The 22842-nt window shown below is 44.2% G+C and overlaps 3 protein-coding genes across 5 annotated transcripts; 2 read left to right on the top strand and 1 right to left on the bottom strand.

Moving 5' to 3' along the window:
- The first annotated feature begins 1020 nt into the window (after positions 1–1020).
- Positions 1021–7211, top strand: smpd1 (sphingomyelin phosphodiesterase 1). The gene is made up of 9 exons (XM_060056899.1): positions 1021–1182; positions 1341–1604; positions 1716–2036; positions 2726–3006; positions 3314–3487; positions 3859–4030; positions 4606–4682; positions 5035–5180; positions 5782–7211. Exons 2-9 carry the CDS (start codon positions 1386–1388, stop codon positions 6210–6212), a joined length of 1821 nt encoding a protein of 606 aa, XP_059912882.1. The 5' UTR covers positions 1021–1182; positions 1341–1385; the 3' UTR covers positions 6213–7211.
- Positions 7156–14357, bottom strand: tpte (transmembrane phosphatase with tensin homology). 2 transcript variants are annotated; one of them, XM_060056900.1, is made up of 19 exons: positions 13925–14357; positions 13623–13712; positions 13345–13425; positions 13075–13122; positions 12567–12728; positions 11917–12036; positions 11389–11497; positions 11180–11243; positions 11002–11066; positions 10479–10539; positions 10306–10387; positions 9895–9983; positions 9690–9751; positions 9369–9449; positions 8862–8967; positions 8634–8731; positions 8455–8550; positions 7888–7958; positions 7156–7649 (listed from the first exon to the last, which is right to left on the bottom strand). In XM_060056900.1, the coding sequence occupies exons 2-19, from the start codon at positions 13670–13672 to the stop codon at positions 7544–7546; spliced, it is 1551 nt and encodes a 516-aa protein (XP_059912883.1). In that variant the 5' UTR covers positions 13673–13712; positions 13925–14357; the 3' UTR covers positions 7156–7543. The 2 variants fall into 2 exon arrangements, with proteins under 2 accessions (XP_059912883.1, XP_059912884.1); XM_060056901.1 differs by having other exon boundaries at positions 13623–13709; positions 13925–14340.
- Positions 14358–15419: 1062 nt separating this feature from the next.
- Positions 15420–18854, top strand: fgl1b (fibrinogen like 1B). Of its 2 annotated transcripts, none has more exons than XM_060056935.1 (9): positions 15420–15580; positions 15691–15779; positions 15971–16211; positions 16502–16661; positions 16858–16955; positions 17590–17678; positions 17869–17991; positions 18114–18178; positions 18283–18854. In XM_060056935.1, exons 2-9 carry the CDS (start codon positions 15717–15719, stop codon positions 18455–18457), a joined length of 1014 nt encoding a protein of 337 aa, XP_059912918.1. In that variant the 5' UTR covers positions 15420–15580; positions 15691–15716; the 3' UTR covers positions 18458–18854. The 2 variants fall into 2 exon arrangements, with proteins under 2 accessions (XP_059912918.1, XP_059912917.1); XM_060056934.1 differs by having other exon boundaries at positions 15680–15779.
- The last annotated feature ends 3988 nt before the right edge of the window (positions 18855–22842 follow it).

The following is a 22842-nucleotide window of genomic DNA, read 5'->3' as shown; positions in this document are numbered from 1 at the left end:
CCCTCCTCCACGCCCTCCTCCACGCCCATCCAGGTTTGAATTGGATGGAGTCCACTTTAGTTAAGTTAAGTTGATATTAAATTAGACCTGAATAAACGGACGATTATAATGCATAGACGTGACAGCAGCAAACCCTGAGAGAGCACTGCAAATCAAACAGGATAGGATAACATGAGGAATAAAAAGTGAAATGGCTGTAGTATGGGTACTTCATATATGCACATAACACGACCAATCCCGTGGTGAATCCAATTCTGATATTGACTCACGCTGTTGGTGATATTGAATAAGATATTTGTATTAAATTATATATTTTTGTCTAACTAAACGACAGGAAAGCACATGTTCATGGAGGTCGGGGAGTGATGCACAACAGCAGTTTTTTCTTGCAGCTATTTTTCTACCAAACCAATTTCTGTGTATGTTTCAGCTTCACTCAAATAATGTATCTGCTTATGGTAGTGTAAATCATGTAACTCACTACTTAAGTCACTGCTATGGCGACCCCAAGGGCATGCCGTGCCTCTGCAGCATTTTGCCACGTTCATAATGAAATCAAATGTACTGTCAAAATGTATTTTCAAGCCTGCCCAAGTGTCAGAATGCCACAATACACACAAGTATTAAAATTTGTATATTTATGACAATGCACTGTTTTGACTCATATTTGTGTGGTAATTTACCTGTTGTAGTACTGAAATCGAATTTACTGTCTTTGTCAGTGGATTTTTATTGGCACATAATTTCCGGTTTGAAACCACGGTGAAGTTAGTTTAAGGATGGATATTCGAGAAGTAGGCTACATGTAAAGCCCTGGTTTTCCTATTGAATAATAAAGTCGACTATGATGTTCTCCGACGAAATAATACATGGTGCATTTGGGGAAGTAATAGACTCATATGGACCAATGGCTCTTTAAAACCGATGAAGCATAGAACAAGAAGCAAGCATCTTTCTGCCGAATTATGTTAATTGTGTCTTGAGGCAGGAAGGACAGGCGTGCGTTATCACGTGATTAGTCAGCTGACGCCAAGGCTGGTATACAGGGAGTGTATAAAACTCGCCGCTGAGAGGGCACCAAGAGTCGCACCTGGGGCAAGATAACACGTCTTCGCAAACAGCTCCCCCACCACCCTACCCCACATCTGCTCTCCAGGAGAGGAGCAGCCCACGCTGTGTGAGGTACAGAGGCATTGAAAAAGCACCTCTGCTTTGGTTTATCCGTACTTTAGCCTCATAGTTTGAATTGCATACCGGTTGTGAAAGTCACTTGTGTGTTTGGTTGTTGTCGTTGTTGTTCCATTTCTCGAGTTTTACTTTTTCTGCCGCTATTTATGCAGGTCTTCAACAGGCGAAATACTCTTTGGACGATTGCTTGCAGAAAAATGAGGATATCCGCAGAGCTGTCAAAGTTGGCCTTCATATCATGTGCTGCAGTCGTATTGTTGTCGGTCTTCGTGACCACTCACCCGGTGGAAAATGCCGAGAAACCAAATCCATTACCTATAGAGATGTTTAGCCTCTCCGGTCTCGGATTTAACTGGAAAAACCTAACCTGCCCCGCCTGTAAAGCCTTCTTTACCATCCTAGATATTGCACTACTGGTAAGTGTTGTCTATGGGTCTTCAATACGATACTTCTGAATGTACAGCTATATAGCCGTGTGGCCATTGACTGTTCCTTCATTGTGTTGTTGGTCCGTCTGTCCCACACAGACGGATGAGAACGAGGAGCGCGTTGCCCGCGCCGTAGGTGAGGCGTGCATCCGGCTCCATCTTGCCGATGCGGAGGTCTGTCGCCAGATTACGGAGCTGTTCAGGAACGATTTCATCCGGGCCCTGCAGTACTCCCTACTGTGGCCGTCGGAGGCGTGTGCTCTGCTGGTGGGCCCCTCCTGTGGGAAGTTTGACCTGTATGCCCCCTGGAACGTCACCTTACCCAAAGTCACCAAGCCGCCCGTCACGCCGCCCTCTCCTCCCCCACCGGGCTCACCCCAGAGCAGGGTGCTCTTCCTCACAGACATCCACTGGGACCAGGTACATTGGTGGCCGTTAGGAGGGCGATATCTTTGATGGGCAATTTAATATCACAATATGGTTTTGAATTCAGTATGTCCTTTCAAACAGTCCAACTGCAGTCCATTAGAAAAGCTGGCTATTTTCTCTGACGCTTCCAATTGTAAGCTTTTAAGGGCATATCTTGATTTTCATTGTACAAACACTAGTCAAGATAAGTTAATCACGATTTTATGACTTGGGATCCAACCACAGAAGGATACAAAATGATAATATTGACTCCCCCAGCTCTGGTCAACACATTTTTTTTTTGGTGAAAAGTTAAATTGTAGACTACTGCGGTAAAGTTACTCAACCTCTGCCATCTAGTTCCCCATTGCTCAGGAAACGGAGTGAATAGATCTCCAATGTTAGAGCTTGAAATTACTCAGGTAAAAGTACCTTTCAACATCTTGCAAGAATAATATACATTTTTCATGTATTCATATATTTTCACTATAAACAAGTTATGTAAACGGAGAGATGGTGAACATTTGGTGACAGAGGTTTTCCTTGCTTGAATTGTCCTCTTTATGATTTCCGTGGTGCTTTTATGGCTGAGGAAGATTGACAATGTAGAACTTTGACATCCCAACTTGGCCATTACAAATGAGTGGATATCTTAAACTCGTCTCCATTGGCCTCGTGTTTCTCCTGGGTTCCCGTGCTAGGAGTACTCAGCTGGGAGCAGTGCGGACTGTAAGGAACCCCTCTGCTGTCGCAACGAATCCAACGCCCCTGTGTGGCACCACCGGGAGGCGGGCTACTGGGGCACCTACAGCAAATGCGACCTGCCGCTACGCACCGTAAAGAACCTGCTGGAAGACGTGGCCAGAACCGGGCCCTGGGACTGGGTGTACTGGACCGGAGACATACCAGCTCACAACGTCTGGTCCCAGACCAGGAAGCAGCAGCTGTCCGAGCTGAGCATCATCTCCAGGCTCATCCACAAGTGCGTCACGGGCTAATGTTGCATGCTAGTGTCGCATGCCTGAGTAGTATGCTTGTGTAGAATGCTAATGTTGCATGCTAGTGTCGCAGGCTAACGTAACCAATGGAACGTGTGTGTGTGTGTATATAGTGTTGTTGGGTCAGGTCAACATGTGATTGGCTAGTTTGTTGTGACTTTCACCCTAAAGTCGTCATAACTCAAGTAAATTATTGACTGCAAATTACGAACACACGGAAGTAAGTCGTTTCCTATAGCTTAAGAAAAACAGTTGGTGACGCTTGTGTTTTTATGACCATGGTATGGGCAGGAACCTTGGCCCGAATGTAACGGTGTACCCTGCCATTGGCAACCACGAGAGCACCCCCGTCAACAGCTTCCCCCCGCCCTTCGTCCACGGAAACCGATCCTTGGCCTGGCTGTACAATGCCATGGCAGAGGAGTGGGCGCCGTGGTTACCAGAACAGGCCCTGAAGACTCTCAGGTGATCTGGGCTTGTTATGGATTTTGAACAGTGTTTTTGTGAAATGCATGAAAGAGAACCAGGGTTCATTCCAGAGGTCAACTTCTGAGCTACTTGTGCATTGACTTTACACTCTTACTCCAATACACTCCAAAGTAAATATCTCCATGTTTCTTCTCCGCAAAGGCGGTAACTTATATATATTTTTTGGGTCGACTTTTGTTCTTCTTATTGTCATTTAACGGACTCCCTTCATGCTCGGCGACTTACTAGTTTTTATGAGCATAAAGAAGTTATGTATCTTGGGCCTCAAGCTACTTTAGGCCGTTAGTAGTTGGACCAATACTTTACAAAAACAAACACTTGCTCGTCTAAAAGGCTTGTCTTCCCAGATACGCAGGCTTCTACTCGGTTCTGGTTCAGCCAGGGCTGCGCTTGGTGTCCCTCAACATGAACTTCTGTGCTCGGGAGAACTTCTGGCTGATGGTGAACTCCAGCGACCCCGCAAACCAGCTGCAGTGGCTGGTCCACATTCTGCAGGCCAGCGAGGACCTGGGTGAGAAGGTGAGGGGGGGCGGGGTGAGGACCAACAGCACAAAGTTTATAAGGAGGGAGAAGGAGGTTTGCAGCCTCCATTTGAACTGTTGAGGGATTTTGGCTTGGGACTGAGGGGTGTATCGGGAGGAGGTTGTGTATTAATAATTTGTGATTTGATGGGAGATGATGCTAGTACTTGCGTGTCATTGATTGAAATGTAGCACGGATGTCTGTCAAAGAAAGTCTTTCGTAGTTTAATTGAAGAAGAGTCACAGCTGTCAAACTGATGTCTTTGTGTTTTTAAAAAAACCCACATTAACTGCTTTTGACAGAGGAAGGTGTTGTGTTCACACATTCGTAAGAGTAATGGAAACATTGACTTCCACACAGCCAACTATATATAAAGAGACCCACCAAGTATTCTTGCAGTTGCTGCACTTCCACTTGCATATCATTATTCCACAAATTGTATTAGGCCCTTTTTATGTGACCTGTTGGGGCACAATTGGCATTTTCAGCTAATGTTGTCAATGACTGTATCCGCCCTTCCCTCAGTATTTGGAGGTCTTGGTTTTTAAAAAAAAAAAAAATTCACTGTCCAGGTTCACATCATTGGTCACATCCCGCCCGGACTTTGTCTCAGCAGCTGGAGTTGGAACTATTACCACATCCTCAACAGGTAGCTTCGCTTGAAGTTTGCATGTAGCTTCTTATTTGGGCTGAACGATTTGGGGAAACATTAAAGACCCTAATGTTCTGTATCATTCACTAAAATGAGGATCTTATGGGATTAACTGCAGTCATAAAGGGTATTGCTAACATCACAACATAATCATGTGTTCTTTGGTGGCCGTCTACTCTCTGTTCTGTACGAGGAAGTGAAAAGAATCAAGCTACAGAGTTCAGTGACCTAGACTCCCTCGAGTTGATGTATTCTAGCACTTTAATTTCAGATTCTCTCAATGTTTTATAGAAGCTATATATAATTTGAGTACTTTTTTTTTTTTTTTTTCTCCTGCTCCCATCTTCAGATATGAAAGCACCATCACGGGACAGTTTTTCGGGCATACCCATGTGGATGAGTTCCAGATGTTCTATGATGAAGAAACGATGACTCGGCCGGTGGGCGTCGCCTTCATCGCACCTAGTGCCACCACCTACATCAACCTCAACCCAGGTGAGGAGCTTATCATCTAGTTCCTTCTTTAAAGGAGCTATGCGAGAAATTCCTTCTCGGCCCTGGTTGTTAACTAATGGCCTGCTTGGGCTTGTGCATTCAGAGCACTGAAGTGCAAGCCCCGTGCGTTGAGACAATAACAAGCCTATACCAATTCCCGAGTTATGAAAGATCGGAAATATTTCATCATCTGTACTATCCATTTGCACTATTCTTTCCTCTTTTCTGGCAATATCAGCCCTGTTGAAATGAAAGTAACATTTTTAAAGTTTTTTTTTTTTACCCTAAACATTTTCGATTTTAAAAGGCCTGGTGTAAAGTTATTGTTTTAGTATCACAATTCGTTTTTATATATTTTTATAAAAATAGTTTATATTATATTCAAGTAGAGGGAGCACTTTAGTGGTGAATGTGTTGGACTCTCAGACAAAATGTCTGGTGTTAAATTCCCAGTGTCCACAGACTATCTTTGGTGGAGATGCTCAACCTGACCTGCTCCTGAATGTCTGCATTCAAATGGAGCAGAAGGCGCCTTTTTTAAAGGACAAATTATAAATGAAAGGGTGTAGTTTTGTTATTGATAACTCAATCCATCCTCCAGGCTACAGGGTCTACTTTGTGGACGGGAACTACAAGGGCAGCTCTCGGCTAGTCGTGGACCACGAGACCTACATCCTCAACCTCACCGAGGTGAACCACAAGCGATCCGGCTACGGCGGCGCCGTCTCCATCCCCGACCCCAGCCCCAAGTGGAGCCGGCTGTACCGGGCCACGGAGGCCTACGGGCTGGCCACCCTGTTCCCCTCCGACTGGGAGGGGCTGCTCCGCGGTTTCGTGGACGACGACCGGGTCTTCCAGAGGTTCTGGTACCTGATGCACAAGGGCCACGTGTCGGCCCCGTGCAAGGACACCTGCAAGACGTCCCTGCTGTGTTTCCTGCGCAGCGGTAAGTATGACGAGCTGCAGCAGTGCGACCTGCTCAACGGCTTCGGGGGCGACATGGCACTGGCAGCGAGGAAGACCCTCTGTTGACACTGGGCTCAGTAACAAGGTGGACACTGGTTGGACTGGTCTGGAAATGTATTTTCTAGAATAAGGTTTTCAAACGTTAAGGTGTGTGTGTGTGGACTTTCGAGCATCAGGGTAGCTCTGCTTGAAGCCATGGATTGTTTTCTTGTCAATGCAAATCATTTATGTATGGCTGTGTTCTCTGCAAAATCATAAAATGCTTAACTCTTGGTGAGGTAGGGGAAGTTTGGATTGTTTTTCATTCTAGCAACTGCGGCTTGAAGGGGTTAAAATTATTATTTAGTTTGATCACCAGCAGATTTGGAAACTTAATTCAACTTCCTCATTCACAGCCGGGTTAAACCGTTCGGCTTAACAGGCCTGCAGGGTGGTTAAAGGTAGAGTAGACCTCTTCCACGATGAATGTCTTTTTAGTTCAAAGAAAGCACAACAAAGAACCTGTGGATTGAATCACACTTCAAAAAATCATTGCTTTCTCCTAAGATAAAAATATATATGTATTACACATGTCTTGCATGATGCTAGGAAGCAGAATAAAATGTTCTGCTTGCTGTACGGCACCTCGTATAGACTGGTTCTGTTTTATGGGACTCGTCTTCCAGGCCTTGAACTTGGATAGCGACTTTGACTGCTGTATGGAGGCCGGCCGGGGTCTTGAAGCCCCTGCCGCTGCTTTGTGGGACCGGGTTTGGGTCTGTTTTACTGCAAATTGGCCTTCCTTTCTACAACCCAGTTTGTAAATGGTTAGCCAAATACATAAGATGGTCTTTCACCTTTCACGCCAATGTTTCGTTTTCCCCTTTCCTGCACTTTAATCTAGTATTTAATGTATGGGTTGATTCTATGAACTTGCATCATTAAAAATTATATACAATTATATTGTTTAAAAATGTTGAGCCAGAAGTGCCGTGGAATTATGATAAAAAATGAATGTCGAACATGATGCTTACTGTATAAAAGCAGTTATTTTTATTGCAATAATAAATAAATAAAGCAATATCACATTTTGTCTTATACTTTTTCACTCAGGTTATTGAAGATTCACAAGACCAATGCACACAAATCAGTCAAGTGGTCACTGAGGCTATTACATTTTACTTTAGTCTTTGGACAAGTAAATGTACAATGCTTCAAAGTGGTCTTTTTCATATCAAGTTTCTCAATGACTACTTGTTTTAGCATACAATATATTTGGATTTAATTACAAAAAAATTCTAGTATACTTTAATTTTGCTTTGATTACAAGCATAACAGTGCACATCCATACTTCATGGGGGTAGACGACTCTGGATCCAAACTAGAGAGACAGTTCTTGTGTTGGAGAGAACACCTTGTTATTCAGACTCTGAGAAGAGCAGTGTGATGCCAAAGTCTTCCTTGTAGAGGGCCCAGGTCTTGGCCTTGTGAGGGTTGTCCAACTCCTCCCTGGAAAGGTACAACCTGGGACGACAGGTGTTGGAAGAAAGTCATGCCTCTTTCACTTGTATTTTCGTTTAGTTCAGTTTCTGCTTCCTACAGCCGAGGGGTTAGCTTCTTATGGTGTATGACGATTAACGGTGAAGTTGACATTCAACATTTAGGTAATTTATACTTGTAAAATAAGCACGCTTTATTATTTTCCCTTAGAACAGAACAATTGATTGAAAAACATGCAAATAGAGATGTGGAAGATACAAACTTGTTATTTTCTACAAAGGAGGTGTTGAACCAGAAGTAGAAGGGGCAGTCTTCATATCCTTTAGGCAGACCCTAGGGATGGATAGCGCACACTCGTTAGACGTACACTCAGGATGATTAGATGAGTCCACAAAGACCCCTGCAGGGTTTGAATTGGTCCAGTATTGCACGCTGTAGGGCTTAAGTATTTTATAGTGAGGTTGAAAGATTGAGTGCATAAATCTTATCCCTTATATAGTGCAGAACTTGGTGCACTAGACCTGTAAAAGGAGTGTAGAACTGATGCTGATATACAGACTATATGGTATGATGCATAGTGGCCTTCAATGCATTCATCCAATGGATTGAAAGCACATGCAGCTTCTTTATGCAATTAAATGTCATTGGGTGACATGTCGTGTTGGCTTGTTTATGCAACCCATACGTCACGCCGCTTGAGTCCTGGCCCAAAATAAGAATGAATTCCCCCTATACTTATTCCTTAAATATCATACAATCTATCGTTCATTAAATAAGGCAATGGGAACACGGCCCCAGGTGCAGTTCACCAGCGTAAGATAACACTCACAGCACTAGATTCAAACATGACTTTAACATCGCCTTCCACCAAAGGGCCCTCCTGCAGACTTATGACCACACTGTTGCTGCCTACGTCAGGAAACACCTGGGGGGACACATGCAGCGTCTGTTAAAACCCAAAAAAGTGACATACTATACGATACTAAGTATAAACCACTTGATACTTACAGTGCAGCCTTCCTGTTTGGCACACACGCACTTAAACACCAGCTCCTTCTTTAGAATGACCTTCACCCTAAGGTCACTGCCATCACCTCGTCCCACACCTAAGTAGAGACAGGGCCCAACACTTCACCTTCCTGTGCACCAGCCCATTCCATTATCTTCAAATGGATTTGGACGACAAAAAGTGTTGTGGGAAAATAAAATGGGAAAATTAAAAATGTGACTCTGTACCTGCTATGGAGTGAATGCGGATGCTCTTCATCTTGAGTCTCTGAGGAGGAGGAAGCTGTCTGTCGAACTTGTTCTTCATCACCTCGTAATAGCCTACATACCGGCTCTGATGTTTCACATGAGAAGTAATACACATGTGTGAGAAGAAAACTTGACCAAGACCGACTAACACCCGAAACCTATCCCCTCAGCATAACCTACCAACCTTCATCCCCTAAACCCAAGCCCACTAACCTTGCAAACTTAGCCCATTAACCAGCACCCACCTAAGCCCACTGACCCTAAACTTAACCATGTAACCTTAACCACCAGCCCTTATCCATTAACTCTAACCCCCTTATCATACCCCGATCGATCTCCATAACTCACCACCCCTAACCTAATAACCATGGCCCAAATCCATTCGACTTTGCACATTTATGCGCGGCCATTCATTAATGAGACCCTCATTGAACGCCATGGTGCCCTTGGGAGGCGCTGTTCACATTGGACGGCTCCTGACCTCACCTGCGAGGGAGTCTCTACGCCTTGGAACTTGGAACTCTGGCTCCTGTCCGTCCTCCGTTCCCCAAAGTAGTCCAGGCTCTCCTGGGGCAGCGAGGGAAGAACCAGTGGCAGTCAGGGTTGACTCGTTGACCTGGCTTTTATGACCAGACTTTATGGTATGTTGTGCCATGGTGGAACTGTTGAAGATTTAGGCCCAATCCCATTTCTACCCCTTACCCCTTCCCCTTACCCCTCCCCCTTGTTTTGAAGGGGGAAGGGGAAGGGGGAAGGGGTAGAAATGGGGTTGGGCCTTAGTATAAAAAAAGAAAAAAAGTGACCTACCTGTGCACTCTCAAACTGGTCACTGTCAATCAGCCACGTGCACACCAGAGTTCCCGTGCGCCCTGTTAGAATTCCAGAAGCGGCATTGTGACTCATCTTACAGCTCCAGACCAGTCGAAAGCCAACGACTTCTAGCGCCGCGTCCACATCGACACGGTGGTTTTGCACACAATCGACTTGGTTTACAAGGTTTCTCTGAGGTTACCTTTCCCTCCTTTGCAGTGAATAGCGATGATGTTCCTGGAGTCAGCAGCCATCCACTCCCTCACGTCTGCGGTGTACTTCAGCATGTCTCTGAGACGTGAAGGACAAGCCATCGGAGCACCATGAAGCCAAGCGGTGGACGGGCAAAATTAAGAGCAACATCTTTGAGCGGTGGTCTAGCAGTCTAACCCAGCCCAAGAAGGTACTGGATTCGATTTCCGAATGACTTGGGCCTCCGTCTGTTGGCATCATGGAGCTAGATGCATCGCCGCTACCTTCTCCTTAATGACATATATCTCAATTCACTCTGCTAAAATGAAAGTTATTGAGTATCCTCAAACACAAATGTGTTTGCATATGAGCTTTGGTAACCTGCGTTAAACAGAAAGGACACCCACACCCACAGACTTACTCCAGAGAGGGAACATTGTGGTCGTCGATGAACACTCTCTCGACCCGGTAGTGGAAGAACTGCGGGTCGTAGCCCTTCTCACCTGGGGACAGAGCGGGACCATCGAATGGCTGCAGCCATAGAGACACACATGACAACAGACATGAACCAGGTGCAGCCGGATGGAAACTCACTGCAGAGGTTGTACACTCTGTAGTGGTCTTCATGTTTGGTGTCCAGGAACTTCGCCACCTCCTGATATGAAGAGAGAAAGGTGCATTTATGTCTGCCTTCCTTGCTTCCCGATCTTTGGTCATACTTATAAAAAAAAAAAAGGGCCTTGGTATACCACCAAGTGGGAGGTTGATGAGCAATAACAAGCCATTTCAAAATCAACCCAGTAGCGACAGTGACAGTGGGAGTGGCCATCTAGATCTACGACAAATACATTAAGTGCCGGTCTACCTGTTGGACTGTGCCAACTGAAAGGCTGATCTATCCATCATTCATCTGGGTGGAAGCTCACTTGTGATTTTGTAATGGCTAATCAACATTTACCTTGTGGTAAGCTAGGGGCCCATTAATGTTTGACAAACTTACACAATTACAGAGATAGTGTGTGTGTGTGCGTGCGTGCGCACGTCTGTGTGTCTGTGTGTCTGTGTGTCTGTGTGTCTGTGTGTGTGTGTGTGTGTGTGTGTGTGTGTGTGTCCTTACCTGTATGGGGTTCCTATAGAAGGATTGTTTCCCAGAGGAAGGGAAAGACATGGCAATCACACGATCTGTGGATGGAGAGAGAGAGAGGAACCTCGGTTCCTTTTCTGAGCAACACAAAACAAATCCCAGTCCTGTATCCAGTCCTGTTATTTATTTGCGGGAACGCTGCCGCACCTACCCGTGACATAGGTCAGGTCAAGGTCAAACCCATCCTTACGATAGCGTCGCTTGTTCTCCGAGACCTGATCAAAACAGAGATTTAGCAACACACACACACACACACACACACACACACACACACACACACACACACACACACACACACACACACACACACACACTCTCTTTCTGGGTCTCCATAGTGTGTTATCATGGAGACAACCTCACCATCCTCCGGGTGACCTTCTCCAGCTCCTTCCTCTGGGACACCAGCCGGAACACCCTGATCAGGATGATGATCCTCAGAATGCGCAGGAATGACAGCCCTTTGGGCCCCCTGGGCAAACAAAAAGGTGGTCAGACAAACACACAGGCACGCCTCAATCCTACGGAAGTGTAAACATGGTTTGCACTGCAGTTAGGATTACTTTGATAAATCATTAGGATTGATCAAAGCCATTTCATCTGTGTTCTTCAAAATAAAGAAACTCACCTCACTAAATTGAGCTTGTCATCTTTAGACTTGTCATCCACCTGCAGGTGCTCAAACTAAAAGTCTTCCCCAGTAAACCTCCCTAAACTATCAACCATTTAAAAGTTTGAACTATCCTCATCCAACCCCTCCTCTACGAGAACATCCCGGTTGTGGTAACCAACACACTCAAACAAACAACATCTACATCAGGACTAGGGAACGGATGGAACGGAGGGAACGGAGGCAGCAGAGGCTGGCAGAATCAGAACAAACAAGTGTACCTGTGATCGGTGCGGTCGCCAATAATGTCTAAAATGGTGTAGATTATGGACACCCCCAGGGTGATCACCACAATAAAGGCGTCAATGATGTTCAGTTTGGAGCTGAAATACACCTTGAACCTGATGAAACACAACAGGGAGTATGTTTGACATGCAGCTGAAACACAGGATACCCAACATGGGGACCACTGCATTCTCATGACACCACTGCTGGGTCATGATGATCTCACCAGAGTTTCTAGACAGAGAGACATACAGACAGAGAGAGAAAGAGAGAGAGATAGCGAGTCCAGTGTATCCCCACTACACTTCCTGTTCGACTTCCTGTTCACGTCTTCCTTTTAATGACACAGCAGAATGAGCTCACTGTGCATTTGACTCATTCTCTGGATCATACACATTTCTGCCCTTCAGACACACTGTATTGGCACATACGTGTGGAAAGAACCCACACCCACACAGCCACATCCGCACTCACACAATTGCACAGACATAGCTGCTTTGCACGCACAGCTATAACAGAAGGTCCCGTTTTCACTCACGTACAATGCGCCCGACCATCTATCATGGAAATAACATGCAAACAAACAACTGCAACTGCATGCACAGGGTTATCTCCTGCATCATATCCCTCCACCTCCCTCCCGTACCCTTCCACGTAGACACGGAGGAGGACGTCCACCAGGAAGAAGATGGAGATGACGAGGGACAGGCTTTGCAGCACATCTTTGGCCGGGCTCTCTTTCTTCTGAAGGCTGAAGTCCACGCTCACCAGCACTATGTCAAACACGATGAGAACCGCGCCAAATATACTACGGACACACGGATACATGCGCAGAAGCACACACACACACACACAAATGCGCACGAGCACACACACACGCAGATGCGCACATCAGACACACACACATATGCCCGAGCCACACACACACACACACACACACACACACACACACACACACACACACACACACACACACACACACACACACATTAAATGCATGCCATTCATTTCGTCTGATTGTTTCTGGGCTTTTTCTACTTGTTTGATTCGTTTTTTTTACCGTCATTGCTTGCATCATGTTCTGAGCTTTATCATCATAATTTTTAATATTAAAAATTGCCATGATCCCGTTTTGAGTCTCGTCTCGTGCTTACCGAAACCCGAAGGACATAACGAATGGCGCTATCATCGTCCTGATCTTGCTGCGGAGACGGAAGAGGAGTAAATGTTAAGCAGAGGTGAGAGGGTAGTACATAGAACCTAATGATTCTGGGTCTGAACTTTATTGTCTACAGCCTACCAATAGGCGTCATTAAGCATGATCATGCCCGGAGGTGTAACTGAAATCACCGCAAGTCATCTGCTACATGACTAAATACTGAATAGATACAAAAACCAGGCTGGCTTGGTAGCCAACAACTCACTTGCACAGAGTATCTTCTTCCTTTTGGAAGTCCTTTCCATCCTCAATTTCCACTTTAGCGTTCTCCATCTTGTCAACTGACCTGTTGTTTACAGACAGACACAAACACACAGACAGTTAATAGAACAAAAAATACTGTAATATTGTTTGTTAACATGCAGTGGTAATAAGAGGTCCCTGTCGGTACATCTGTAGCAGTTGTGCAACTAAAAGAATAAGGCAACAGTCCATCTATTAAGGCTGGTGGTTTGCTGGTTGAGTCGCAGCTGATCTTCTTACCCATTGGCATCGGAAGGTTGCAGCCCAGGGCAGAAGTGCACGGAGGTCATGGTCTACTCAAGGCTGTGTGGGATGTCAGCTGAAAGACTGCTTCATTCATGACAATTCATAAAAGATCGGAGCACCGGTGTGAGTGCAAATACAAGAAGATTATATCTTCACCCGTGTTGCAATAACAAAACAATTAGCATTAGTTTGACGCGGGCACGTCAAGCATACATCATGATCAAAATGAAATCGATTTAAGTGAATGAATGAAATCCTCAAAGTTTAACTGTGAAAATAAACAAAACGTCACCAACCTTATCTTGTCAAACTTTCTCTGTCCGTTTGTAGGCCTACCTTTAATGCAGTTGAGAGGATCTACAACAAAACATTATAACCGGAGACGAACTCCTAGAACAACCGTCCAGCCTGACACCTCCACGTCGTCCGTGATATTAAAGGAGGTAGGTCTTGTGACTTATTGTGCAGAAAAGGACAAGAGGAGCGCAGTTCAAGGGTTAACCGGATAGTTTTTTTTTTCCATCTATCCTCTCTACTCCCTTGCCGTTTTGCAAACGTAGCGGTTTCGAACTTCCTGAACCGAAAATTGTTGCTAAGCCCTTCCTATTTTATCGCTTTCCCGAATGTGTTTGTAGCGCTTTGACGTGCGATTTGGTGCCGGCAGACTGGGGTTAGATCGTCTTTGGACAAACACTGGACGACACTAGTTTCGTAGCTTCCCTCTTTGCGCACCTTTCTTTTCCCGTCCACATCTGGTTTTAATAATCAGACTGGCCTGTCCCAAACTGAACAGACTTATTCCAATAGTTGCTGGCTGCTTATTGATTTTTTATTTATTTGCCTTTTGCTGAACCTTTAAGCCTACAATATTATTACATTTAAAATGATAATATTGCACTGTTAAAGATTATTATTATTATTTTGTGTTGGGAGGGTTAGGGGGTGCTAGGGTGACTTCCCATATGGTTCTGTGTGACATACCATTTGGCCCCTTGGTTGAAAAAGCATCCCCAAGGATCGAAAACGAGAGGAAGGGCCCTCAATGCCGTCCCTTCATGACAGTGTCCCAAAGGTCTCCCCCCCCCCCATGTTTTCCAACCTGTAGGAGGTCACTCGTGCAGTGCTGTAACAAGTAGGCCTACCCCTACAGGTGAGAAGAAACCACGGAAAGGGCATAGGCTACATGAGGAAGTGTCCATTGGGTGCTCTACTGATGGACGACTAGGCCTCCAGTGGAAAAATTTGATGCAGCGCTGTGTAGGTTGTCCCTAGACTTGTGAGAATGCGGGAAGTGTTCTTATCATACCCCACCGTTGGAGAAAATAGACAAGGAGCCACATGTAGCCACAAATAAGGGATCAACTTGAGGTTCCATACAGGTGCCTTTCCGATGAAAAATAACGAGTTAAGTGCCCCCTGAGATGCCCTTCAAAGTGGGGAAACACGATGAAGTGCCCTAGCAACAGAACAAAAAAAATATGAAAATGAGATGCTGTGCCCATGAGATATTGTAGCGGACACTACCACGTTGTAGTCTCCGCTACAACGTGGACGCCGCCCAGCACTTTGATAAGACGTAAAGGTTTGTAGTCAACTCTTTTTTTTCTTATCATAGAAATGTGGTTTTGGTCTGGATAGCCTGATAATAATGTTAATATATATATATATATATATATATATATATATATATATATATATATATATATAATGTCATTTACGTGCTGATAATAGGGGCTGATGTCCTGCAGTGGGGCCCTTTTTTATTTCTTCGACCCTGCCCTTCGAACAGCCTGTGATCGCACCAGCGTGCATGATTTATAGTGGAGAATACTTCGAAACGGATCTGAAGTCAGCTACACGCACAGGTTATAATGCGGACCATGCAGAACCGAGCCACCTATAAATAAGACCGACCCTGAACGGACAGGAACGCGCCCTGCACTCTCTCCAAGGTACGTGTCGTTGTTTCAGTCCAAAAATCGTTTATGCTATATTTTCAAACGCATTACGCAATATGTTCGAATTAAATTGAACATGTTTTTTCCCCACAGATATTCAACAGGACTATCTAAAGTAGATTGGACAAGCATGCTGTTGCTGCTTCTTCTGTCTCTGGTCAGCCCATCTCTGACCTCAACGCCTCAGTTCCCAGTATGTAGGCTATCTTATATTGTTATTCTGGTTCTTATTGGCCCAAACATTAGGCAACAATACCAGTTGGTTTTTAAATAGATTGGAGTTGTTAATAAGTTAAATCAGTTATTAAATTAAACTAGTTAATAGCGAAATGTTAATACAAATACCAATATAGACCTATACTCTATGTCCCACTGCTCCTTAAGCTAAGCGAATGCTGGTCGCAGATGGATGCGCTCAGAGTCAGCGTCCGAGAGCTGGAGAACAAGGTGCTGATCGGGTCGTGGCAGATCGACCACCTGAAGAGACACAAGTACATCCGGCCCTTCCGACAGGCTCTTTCCGGGCTGGACCAACACTCAAACGGCACGGAGCAAGCAAACCCCCACCGTGGACCACCGAACCCTCTTCTGCCTCCTGCTGGCAGCGTTCTTGTCCACGACAAAGGTGATAATGGGAAAGATATTGGATTTGTTTACATATAATAAATATTTTTTAAATATTATATTGTATATTATATATTTTTTTAATTACTCAAACATTCATTAAATATACTATCATTTAATAATAATGATAAAATAATCATGTATCAATATTTTATTATTATCAGCATTATTGTCATCAGATTTATTATTATCAGAATTATAATTATTATTAAGTATTATTGTGGAATACTGATTTCCACATAAGGCAAAGAATGAGAGCCCAAAGAAGTCATTAGTCCACTTTGTCTCCAGACTGCTCTGAGCTTTTTGACAGACTCCGCCCACCGAGTGGCTTCTATCGGATCCGGCCCAAACTTGACCAGGAGCCGTTCCTGGCCTATTGCGACATGGAGGATGGAGGGGGCTGGACCGTGCTCCAGAGGAGAAGACATGGCAGAGTGGACTTTGACAGGTACAGCCTTTGCATGTTGGTTCCTACACAACAATTTAACACTCATAGGTTGGGTTGTTATCCTATCCTAGAGGTAAGTCATTTAAAAAGAGATAAAAAGCAATACAGAGAGCAAGATATTCTAACTAAACAACCCAAAACCCATAAAACCCCTCCCTTCCAACATGTCATTGTGTTTCTCCTGGGCATGTTGCAGAGATTGGGTGGACTACAGAGACGGGTTTGGTGATTTCAAGAGATGGAACGATGAATTCTGGCTTGGAAACGAGCACATTCATGTCGTGCTCTCGGGAGGTACATTTAATAAAAATCGTTATTACATATGAAGGTCAATTAGGCGAATTACATAAATAGATTCACACCCCTCTTTGACTTGATCGATCTTGAGGGCTCGGAATCTTCAATTTAAATCTTGACCTGAATCTGATTCTGAAAAACAATAACAACTACACCAGACCCCCAGAGTATGAGATCATTTTAAAGGATTTTTTAAAGGTCAGTTTGAAAATCAGACTTGTGATGTCACTGTTTTAGTGGCATAATCAAGTAGAGGCGTCCACGGCACCTAGATGTATGATGGATAGATAATCAACATTTGCTACAGTCCACTGGGTAGGCTGGTAGAATGATCTATCCAGCATACATAGGTGGACACTCTCACTTGCGATGTCAGTAAAACAAAGGAAAGGAGGATTTTCAAACGGCTTGTTATGGTAAATCACAGTCACACACACCCGGTGGCATAATATCACACCGTTAGAAGGAGCTGCCTATGTTTAGAGTAAGTTTGTGTTTAGAAGAACCAACAGATGTGTGTGTGTTTGTGTATGTGTGTGTGTGTGTGTGTGTGTGTGTGTGTGTGTGTGTGTGTGTGTGTGTGTGTGTGTGTGTGTGCTTGTGTCTCTGTGTCGGCCTATTGCGTGTGAAGGGCAGAACCTGCTAAAGATAGATCTCACGGACTGGAGTGGCCAGACCAATCATGCCTTCTACCAGAACTTCCGAATTGCTAATGAGGAGGTACATTACATTGTTTTGCTGATGGTAGGCCTGCTTTGTGCAAAGTACTAATCTGTCGAAGTAATCCTGAAAACGAATACAAATATTTGTTTGTAAGACTAATACCTGAAAGCAATTCCCACTTGTATTATATAAAACGACCAATTACTTTAATTTAATTGATGCATTTCTTGTTGACTTTCTATTGCAGGATAGCTATCGTCTGCAGTACGGGCAGTACAGCGGGCGTGCTGGCGATGCTCTGACAGCAGGGGGCGTGATGGAGCAGTGGTCCGCCTGCGTCAATGGCATGCAGTTTAGCACCAGGGACCAGGTACACGAAGACGATAACCTACCTCCAGAGCAGTTCTGTGTTCTCAGCGGTATTAATGGACAAAGAGCAATATAGCCACCAAAATTGTTGACAATAACATCAACGTTGGGTCATTTTGACAGGACAATGACCGCTTCCTGCAGGGTAACTGTGCCAAAGAGAACATGGGTGGCTGGTGGTTCAACAGGTGGGTGATGTTTTCACTCTTAACGCTATCTGATAGCTCTGCTCACCCCACAGTATGTCCTCTGTCCTCCCTATGATCCCGTGCCTCTAATCTGTGGTCCTCAGATGCCACACAGCCAACCTCAACGGAAGGTTCTACCGTGGTGGAGAGTACAAGGGAACGAACGACAACGGCGTGGTGTGGGGGACCTGGAGGGGCCTGTGGTACTCTCTCAGACACACCGCCATGAAGGTCCGCCCCTTGGCCTTCCTGGACAGCGGGGGCAGTGGAGATGGATAACACATAACTGATGAAACACCTACTAGACATTAACCTGACTTATGTTGCTGTGGTTTTTATGTTTCTGTGGACTTGTTGGTGGGTGTTGTTGTGGAGTTGCCACGGCATTTTGTTGCTTTGGAGGGATGTACCTATGGAGTTGTGTTGCTATGGGGTCATGTTCCAGCTATGTTGAGATGCTATGGAGATACGGTAGGCCTACTGATTATTCTAAGTGTTATGAGGAAACACATGCCATCACATATCATACGTTTATTTTAATCACGTGTTATAAATTCATTCACTGTTCCCTTTCCCTTACTCTTGGAAGATCCTAGCGTAAACAATCTTTCTACCGAGTATATTAGTTACCATGCATGAAATGGACTTTAAAATATTAAAAACAAAGAGCATCAAACATTGACTCCCTGATATTAATATTTTAATGGTTGATAATATGATCAACCATTACATTTATACCAACTGCCTGATATAAATTAAAACAAACACTAAATCAAACATTAATGTTCTAAGAGTATAATATGTGAGATGGGGCAAAGAAACATTCACTCTCAAAGGTTCTCATGACAGCAGACTAAAACAGGTCAAAATGACTATTTTAAACCAAAATGTTGATGTCTTCCCTTCTATAGTTTGTCTGCATGGATAGCATTATATAATAATTGCAGCAGGGCCTGTTACTGATATCACCAAATGCAACTGCCATATAAACTTGTGGATCATTTAAGGAATTTAAAATCATGTCCGGTGGTTTTGGAACAAAAACAGACATCTCTGGCTCTGTCGGACTTCAAATCAAACTAGAAAATGCATTACCTGCAGAAAATGCAATTAGTGCTGTAATGCAAAATGAGGTTGGAAATAGGTTTTAATAAAGCCACATATTCTAAGACGTAAAGGAATGTAAAATGGCTTAAATCCAGTGAAGGGGTTTGAACAGAGTCTAAATGGAGCACACAATGTCAACATGCATACCATGCAAAGCTGGGAGATCTCCCCACTTGAACATCGGAGGGCTGGTGTCCGAGACATCTGGATCACACCATTAAACTGTGATTCTGAAAGAAGCATAATGATATCGAAATTCTGTGTTGTGTGTTGATTTGTTAAATGTTTTGATAAATTGACCAAGTTACGAAGTCTGAAGTAGTGGAAGTTAAGTGGAGTTGACAAGTAGAATAGTGGCGACTGTGGGTGTGGCGCATCTATGTCGAAATCCACCGTGAAATAGACTCATGACATGAAATGACATTGACTAATTATATAAACAGTGTTTATATAATTTGTATACAATTGTAGCTTATAGTTACGATTGATATTGCCAACCTTAACGTTGTTATTAGATTGCCTGCAAAATGCACTTGTGAAACGGATTACTGCAATTGAACCCAACATTATACACGATTGTGTTAATTTCACCTATTTTTTCAATCTGTTTGCTTAATGCCAACTATGTTTTGACTTTCTGTTTGCTGTATTCTTTCTACAACCATTATTTTCTGGTTCTTACCTTGGATTGTATGAAAATAGGCAATAATGGGTCTACAGTTAGATTAGCAACTAAAAGTGGTCACTGGTTAAATGTGTATATGGCTTGATTCAGTTTAATGTCCCCACCCCATCAATTAGTCAATTTAAGGAATTTCTATACATTCTCCTTGGACCTAGAGATACCGCCCATCCTCTCTAATTGAAAAGCTGATAATTTGCATTTGAACTAAACTAAACTCTTCACGATGGTCACTCCCCCTTACCTTTGTATTAACCCACGATGTGAAAGTTTCCCAATAAGTATTTTGTACACCCATCCGCTCATTGAATGTATACTTGTTAACTTTGCTGCCTGTAACTTCCCATGATCATTCTCTGAAATTAATATTTTGCTGTCCGAAGTGTCCTAAATATAGGTTATACTTATTCAAACAGACATTAATTATGAAAAATAGTAAAAACAGAAATATATATATATCTTTTATTGAATATCAAAAAGTTAGAAAGCGTCTTTAATCGTGATGAAAAGCTAAAAGCAGTCATTTTAGCACATACAGGATCAAAGCATCCGTTTCAAAGCATCCCATTGCCGTGTCAACGCACCTCGTTGCCGTGCACATTGATCATCTGCAGACGAAAATGTCTCGGGTCGCTGAAGGCCTTGCACTGTGGACACACCCAGGGCTGAATACTCATGTGGATGGTCATCTTGGAAGCGTTGGGAAAAACCTTGCCACAGAAGACACAGGGCCGGCCCTTGCGGCCGCCCCGAGGCCCAGTCAGCTCCTCACAGTGGACGAGCCGCTCGCCGCAGTCCAGGCTCTTGGCCACACTGTGGTCCACGGACAGTCAGAGAGCAGAGGGCCTCCACTTCGAACATGGTGAAGAGGGTGTCATGGCCGTCCAGCACCAGCTGGCCCAGCACTTGTCCATGGACACTCAGGATCCGCAGCTCCCCGTTGTGACTGGACATGTGGGAGGATCCAGGGGCGTCCGGATGCAGACTTTCCGAGGTGGCGCTGCGTTGTGTGTTACATTCTCTAATGTCATTGCAGTCCTCTGCAGAGAGGAAAAACAAAGACAGAGAGAAAGTACTTGTATCAATTCATTATTTGCACAAAGGGATACATTACACACACTTAACATCAAGTGTTTAGAAGGTGTACTGCAGTCATCAACAAGGCCCTCTCGCTCGTTATCAATTCTCCAGCTCTCCTTTACACTAGGGGCCTGGGTGGGTGAACTCCAGAGGGGCAGATTCTGGCATTTGCGTTCCCACATACAGTGCATGTGTGAATCCGGCTTGATAACCTTCTGGGCTCGTAGGTGTTTCCATCTTTGAAATGCTCTCAGGTTTTACTCCTGTTTTAGCAGTTTTCTGGTCGTTTCAAAAGAGGTCCAGGCTTTTGAGCGCAGGAAGAATGGAGGACATTCTCAGTGGATCCAGGTCGTTTGCTTGCTTGCATGGCTGCAACGGTTATTACTTACCAACAGAGGGCATGCATCCACCAATATCCTTATCCTCTTCCTTGATAAAAATGGTCATATTCTACAGAAAAGTTGTCAATACCCACTGACGACAAATTGAATCATAAAGGTGTTTGATCTCTATGGTTGTGTGCTGGATTTGTAACAGAGTAAGCATCACTATTGGATGGTGAATGAGAATGGGAAATTTCAACTGCACAGCCAGCTCCTTGCGGTAATCCAACCGCCCGCCACAGTCCAGGCTCTTGGCCAAAATGGTATTGTACAAGTCGACTAAACTATTAAAAAATACAATATGCAACATTGACACAGAGGGCTTAAATTAGGTAGTACTACAGACACAAATGTACAGTTTCGGAGAGAGACATCTCCTCCAGGCAGCCCCCTCCTCCCTAGACTTGAAGCTCAAGCGGGTGTCCAGTTCGAGGACACTGAACGGATACCTGCGCAAAATGAGCTGAGCACAACATTGACAGTTATTGTATATTGACAATAACAAGAGACAACGTGCCATTCCCTGTAAGCTGGTCATCTAACATTTACACGTTTTGAATTTATTTATGTTTGAGAATGATAAACCAGATCATGTGGCATCCGTCTTGAACCCCTTCTGGCCTCTTTACTGTTTCTTTGTAATGCAACTCAAGTTCTACTTCTGGTCATGATGCGTTGCCAAAAGAGGAACAGCCTTTTGCTGGCCTGCATCCACTGATATCAGGGACGCGGGAAGTCAGTCCGAGGGGGGGGTGCTGAGAGAGAGTCTATATAATGACGTCATAATAAATGCTGCGCAACATCCGTTGTTTACAGAGACGAGATGACGGGTGACGTCACATTCAGGGCTCCGCTCTGATAAACACTCTACTGGTGTGTAAAAAGAGTTCTGCCAACTAGCCACTGTTATTCACAAACGTTAGCAAGTAAACAATGTGGAAATTAGAGTCAACTCGGCTGATACTGTGCTGAATTTCACACACTAACAACGTGCCGACAAGCTGTTGCAGTCCGGGATTATACACAGCGTTATAACAAGGATTCAGGAGGTTATTTCTAAAGGTTTACAAAGGAAAGTGACAATAATAGAAAGCCTTAATTTTCATCCAGAGTTACGAGTTGTCTGATATGAGGAAAGTGACGGTTTCTCCGTCAAGTGAACCGCCCGTCTTTGCTCTTTTTTTGCCAACCAGTTTACGTGCAGGACTCCAGAATCATAACGATAACATTCAACGTGTCTATTAATATGGCAGCAACATTTTACACCAGTTTTAGAATGTTCACTACAACAGATGTTGAACACCAACATGCTTATGTAAAATCAGCATAGTTCGATATTCAGCCATCGACAGTTCTGCGTTGTGCGTCATAGCCTACGTCAGCCTACTCAGACAATGTTCTAAATAAAATGA

Source organism: Gadus macrocephalus, chromosome 7 (genome assembly GCF_031168955.1).
Source record: "Gadus macrocephalus chromosome 7, ASM3116895v1".
Taxonomy (NCBI): domain Eukaryota; kingdom Metazoa; phylum Chordata; class Actinopteri; order Gadiformes; family Gadidae; genus Gadus; species Gadus macrocephalus.
This window is presented reverse-complemented; position numbering and strand designations above follow the sequence as displayed.